The sequence below is a fragment of the Amphibalanus amphitrite genome, unplaced genomic scaffold (assembly GCF_019059575.1).
Source record: "Amphibalanus amphitrite isolate SeventyFive unplaced genomic scaffold, NRLGWU_Aamphi_draft 000745F_arrow, whole genome shotgun sequence".
Lineage (NCBI taxonomy): Eukaryota > Metazoa > Arthropoda > Thecostraca > Balanomorpha > Balanidae > Amphibalanus > Amphibalanus amphitrite.
In genome coordinates this window covers 206,727-212,726 of record NW_024882239.1, presented here as the reverse complement: position 1 = coordinate 212,726, position 6,000 = coordinate 206,727, and the positions used below count along the sequence as shown (strand labels likewise).

At 52.3% G+C, this 6,000-nt stretch overlaps 1 protein-coding gene across 1 annotated transcript; it reads right to left on the bottom strand.

The window, feature by feature from the left end:
- Positions 1-377: 377 nt before the first annotated feature.
- LOC122365513 (ATP-dependent RNA helicase A-like) lies at positions 378-949 on the bottom strand. Its single transcript, XM_043336779.1, has 2 exons — positions 896-949; positions 378-707 (listed from the first exon to the last, which is right to left on the bottom strand). Exons 1-2 carry the CDS (start codon positions 911-913, stop codon positions 378-380), a joined length of 348 nt encoding a protein of 115 aa, XP_043192714.1. The 5' UTR covers positions 914-949.
- Positions 950-6,000: the final 5,051 nt, after the last annotated feature.

The following is a 6,000-nucleotide window of genomic DNA, read 5'->3' as shown; positions in this document are numbered from 1 at the left end:
ACCAGATGGCCGTCGTTAAAACGGCTATAGCGAGTAAATATGCTTGTGTTATCAGAAAAAAATGACGCAGACAGTTCAAAACTAAGTGTGGACTGTATATTTGCGGTAAACGTCATTGCACAATGCACGTTGCATATTGGAACCTAAGCATAGAACACAATGTAGAATACAGCACAGTTAACAGAAATAACGCTTCAACCGTCAGGATGGTAAGGCTTTTGAGTGATAAGTCTCGCTACAAAGATATAGGCGACATGATCATTATTGATCATGTTATTAGCCGTCATGGGTGACACGAATGTTTACAGTCATGGGGCGAGATGGATGAAAGTATCTCCAATTCCATCAGGTACTAACTAGATAGACCCCATCCCCGTTTAGAAGTAGCCGCTACCACTGCGGAACCGGTTGAAGGAGCCGCCGCCAAAGCCAGAGCCGTGCAGACGACCTCCGCCGTAGCCGGAGTTGAAGTCAGACTTGAAGCCAGAGTTGAACTTGTTGAAGCCGCTGTTGAACCGCTGTCCGCCGCCGATGAACCTGTTGCCGCCCTTGCCGAAGCCGCTGCCGTAGCCGCTGCCGAAGCCGCTGTTGAAGCGTCCGAAGTTGTTGAAGTGTCCGCCCTTGTTGAACTGTCGGCCACTGAATTGGCTGCCCCTGAACCCGCCGTCAGCCGAGGCGATGGCCACGAGGGCGGCGACGAGGACAACCTGAAGCAGAGGGTCACATGGTGAGACTGGTGGGAGTGGCGAGTCTTTGGATGAATTTTCATAAACATCTGTTTCGGTCAATACCTGTAGACACTGGAATATTGCAGCCAAGCATCAATGACAAATGTCTCCTTTTCTATGAACATAGTTCACACTATTTTCCTTTGCTTCTTTAATATGGCTCTTACCACAAAGCTGAAGTTCATGTTGAGTTCCGTTCGTTGCTCCTTCAGACGAGTATGAATGCCGACTGGATGCTGAGCGTAAGCCGCTGTATGCCTTTATACTTCACTTCACGATACGGCTGCGTAGGGAGGCTTGCAGTTGCATTAGCGGTGTTGTAATCTGTAACTGACCCTGGGCTATATACTGCGCTCCGATGACTGCGTGTCAGTGTAAACTGACCTACCAATGACTACGGAAAGTGATAATATCATTCGACCCTTTCCGGTGAGTGCAGATGTGATTATGCAAGTTCACGTAGATCCTTGATGCAAATCAACATTTTGCGAAACGTATGTATTTCAGCTGAGACAAGTATAATAACACGGAACAAAAATGATAGACGAGCGCGTTTCGGCTAAATCGCCGTCATCAGCGTCTAAAAGGAGAACAAGAGGAGGACAAGGAACTCTTGTTCTCCTTTTAGACGCTGATGACGGCGATTTAGCCGAAACGCGTTCGTCTATCATTTTGGTTCCGTGTTATTTTGCGAAACGTATTACATCCATTGATATCGATTTATGTAGTTACCCTGACCATTTCACAGTTTTTCGCAAATAACTTTTAATGGAGGCATGCTAGGGCAATGGAAACGCCTAAATGTGTTCGGCTTGACGAAACATTTCGACCGATATGCTACATGACCTTTTCCGGTTGGGACATGACCTTGACCTGGGGTCAAATTTTCAAAATGACATTTCAAGGTCAGACAGATTACAGTTTATTCGACGCATCTTGACGAGAGGAACACCATGCTGGCAGAATCGAGTCAAAAGTCGTGACTCGAGTCGTGACTTCTTGCGTGATGCGTCCAACAAGGCTGAGAAAATAGAACTGTTAACAAGGAGAAAGTCGAAGAGCTTGCGATACGTCTCCAGCAAAATATAAGGTTTGGATCGATCGCTGATTTTAGGGGGGGGGGGCAAAAAATATGCTTGCCCCACACCCCGAAGGTGGGATGGCGCCGTGCCCCTGCAGCCCCCCCCCCACCCCGCTTCAGCCGCCCTGGCCTGGGGCCCTTCGGCATGGGGGGCAGTTGGCAGGTCATGTCCCTCATTCAAAAATCCTGTGTGCGCCTGGAAGTGATACAGACCATTGGCAAATGTACACGCTGCACTCACCCGTAATTCACTCGCGTTAGTGTTTGGCCGGCAACAGCCAAGGTCGACATTTCCCAGAAGCAGTTTGCCGCACTCGTAGTTTAAATAACATGGGACTCTGGATCATATCATGGTCATGGTCGGGACCAGAGGGGTGCAGCATGGGGCAGCGCGTCCGCTTCGACAGTCGGCCGCCGCGCCACTCGCCACCACCATGGCGCTCCCGACCGTGCTGCCTGCGCTGCTGCTACTGCTGTTGCTGTCCGGCGCCGCCTCCGCCGCTGCCCCTGCTCCGGAGGGACGTAGCGTGATCGCCGTCTCTCAGAGCGGTATCATGCACCTGGACACGAGCGGTGAGCTGATCGCCTGGCGTCCGGAGGTGTTTCAGTGGTGGCAGGACTGGCACGTGGCCACCAACCCCCGCAACGGCACCGTCTGCTGGGTCCACGCACACGAGGACCAGAACGAGAACGCCCTGCTGCGCTGCGCACCCATAGCCAGCCTGAACGACACCTGGGATCTCCCGCAGCCACCAGAGATCCGCCTCAACTTGATGGACGCATTGGCCTATGATTGGTTGAACGAAAACTGGCACTTCACAACGAGTCGAGTCAGCTACGTCTGCTCCCACCTCTTCGACCAGTGCGTGAAACTGGCTGAGGCGGGCGGTAATGTGCGCTTTTACGCCGCTTACGACATCCCCAACCGGCTTCTTTTTCGGATTGCAACCGAGGAATTCGGTCCTTACAAGCTGCAGGTGTTGAACCTGGACGGGACCGGCCTGCGAGAGCTTCCAACGAGCCTCACCTACCCGGCCGGACTGGCTGTGGATCCGGTGCAGAAGCGCGTTTACATCCTAGACAGTAGAGGTGGGAGTGGCATAGACGTCGAAATCTATCAGGTCAACTATGACGGCGAGAACGACAGGATGATTGCAGCGCGGAACGAGAGGTTCGCCGCCGACTATGTGCGCTCTATCGATGTCATTGACGGCGACATTTTCGTGATGTGGGACGACCAGACGACGGTGAGTCGCGTCTCGGCGTCCGACGGCACCGCGAAGGACCTGGTAGCGAGTGCGGTACGGGGGCAGACGCTGCCTGCGCTGGCCAAGGTGGAAAAGCTGCTCGCCCTCCGCATCGTCTCGCCAGAGACGCAGCCGCAGCAGGTGCAGAACTCTTGCGAGGACGCCGGGTGTCAGCACCTCTGCGTTCCGACGGCGCTGAATGGTACCGCCGGCGCCACCTGTTTCTGCCCGGAGGGAGAGGACCTGGTCGTTCTGGCGTGCTACAAGAGGCACCCTGCCTACGCCGTGGTGGCCAGCGCTGACTCTCTGCAGGTGGTGGATCTGCAGACCGAGCAGGTGACCGAGATCCTCTCCGGTCTCAACAATGTCACCGACTTGGCATTCTTCCGGGCTGGCGACGAGGAGTACCTGCTGTTTTGGTTGGACGCCAGTGGCGTATCCCGTGGTTCGTGGTCGCCGGGCGTAGTCGTCTCGAGTCCCTCTATCGTAGTGCCAGCGGCTGAGAACAAACACATTCTGGGTATGGCTATCGACTGGGATCATCGGCACCTCGTCTGGATGGAGAGGGACGTCACCGTGAAATACGGGAAGTCGTTGGCCGTCAAAATCGCTCCGTTTGACGGGGCGTACATTAAAACGGTGGCAGAACAGTATGGGGAGAACCAGAGTAATATCATAGTAACCGAAAGTGGCGCGGTTGTATCCTATGTATCCTTTGACTGGGGAAAATGGGTTTTCGAAGCAATTGGAATGAATGGCAAGAGCTCTTATGCAAATTTTGCCTTCTCTACCCGTGACCTAAAAGTTCAACCAAGAGCAGTGACAGTCAAACCGCCGTTGGGTCCCGATACTTGGAGGGAGGCCGTTTTCTGGGTAAACACTTCCGCGAACTCAGTCGAGGCTTTCCAACGACCTTGGCAGTTTTCATCGTACAAACTGCGGACGGTGCTGACCCACCCGAGCCTGGAGGATGCAGGCGGATTGGCTGTTTTGGACTCTCGGATGTTCTGGACGGAGCGTTCCACGGGTCGTCTCTGGACGGCCGACAGTAGGACTGACGAGCAGCCACGAGCTCTGCCCACGAAGACCGGCGGAGGACCCTTGCGGGTGCTGCACCCCTGGCTCCAGCCGGCCTCCGCCAAACCCGTCTGTGACCTGCAGCGCAATGGCTGCTCGCATTTCTGTGTAACCATGCTTGTCGACTACAGGCCGACGGGGAAGTGTGTCTGCCCGGATGGCCTAGCTCTCGGTGAAGATATGAAGACCTGTGAGTAGGTGGAAAGCCCTTATCGCTCCTATACTCGATTGGTAGCACATGCACTTTACGCCCAGGGGATGATTATCTAGAAACGGAATCATGTTGTGTATGTATGCATTCACGATCATGAGCGGTTACTGCTCACGATGATGCTGCTGCATCATGTATCGGGAATTCTATACCTTATTTGGGCCGATTCAGCCCACTTGCCACTAAAACGGGTAGCTGCATGAGCTTGCTACTCAAATAGCGTGAATGGGTGAGTTGCTTTGGCTTATTACTTTTGCGGACAGAAAAATAAAGGCGAAAGTGGCACCGTCGTGTTCAGTTTATCGAATCGAATCAAATCACCTACGTGTCGCATGACTCATTACCCATAAAGCTCGGGTGTGACCTATTCGAGTTCCGACGCGTCTTGTGGGTGTACTTTTAAACGTTTAATTGTAGTAAGGCGAGTGTGTGGAGAAGAAAGACGAAGAAGAGGAGCATCTGCATTAGGAAGCCACCTGGGAGGAGGTGAGAGCCATTCCCAACTCATTCTGTTAGAAAATCATGGACAATTTCGTGCTGCGCCGGATCCAACTAACCTCCGTTTCTCTTGAATAACTCGTAACTGTTTCCGCTAAAAAGCGCCCAACCTTTGCCAAAGTTCATTATTTCTTTAACCCTCGCATGTGTAAGGGGGGGGGGGTCGGATGGATCCTCCCATGGTTTTTCGCGAATAACTCGCGTAAAAAGCGGCCGATCGCGACTAAACTTTCAGTACCCTCGCATTGATCAATTTTACACCTACCCTGAAAATTTCATGACCCTGACCCAAATGACCTTTGACCTCATTTCCGAGACCATGTTTGGCCGGAATCGCGATTCCGCGTATGTCGGCTCGCATTAGCCGCGCGTTTGCAAGCTTTTCGTGGTTTCAAACGTTCAAACATGTGATTTGATGTTTCTCCCATGCATTAGGGTGGGTGTCAAGGTCACCTGAAGGTCGCGTCAGGTCATTGACCTTTGGTGACCTCGGGTGACCTCGGTTCACTTTTTCGAGTTTTACATGTTTCTAGGCTAGTTTTTGGAGCTGAATTCGAATTTAGCAACCATTTGAACATTTACGAAGTAGTTTTGGTGCCTTCGTAACATGTTACGAAGCTGTCAGAGGCGGTTGACATGTACTACGAATACCCGTCACAACCCCTACTGGTTGACCTGACCTGATCTGACCCGACCTGGTCTAAATGCTTAAAGACATCATCTGTGATCAAAACTAACACGATATTCGTGATCAGCACCCCGAAACCCCTTAGCAGCCACACTTTACGACTTTCTAATAGGTCCCGATTTTCCCGACTTTGGGTCATTGACCTGACCTGGAAGGTCAACCAATGACCTAGGACCTTAAAATTGGGTATCATCGTCTTTCTCTCGTCACGGGCAACACGCTGGTTTTTTCCGCGAAGCTCTAGCTCGATCAGGGGCCAAACGGCAAGGGGGGTCCAACCGACCCCCCCTTACACATTAGAAGCTGACACGCTGCACACATGCGAGGGTTAAAACTCCTTCCACATCAATTTGACTCAAATATTCATCAATTTTTTTATTGCAAATTTAGCCCGAACCTTTTGAAGGGAAGGATTCACAAGGACAAAGCCCCCGTTAAGCGAAGCTTCTTGCGTTGACCCTTCCCTCTAC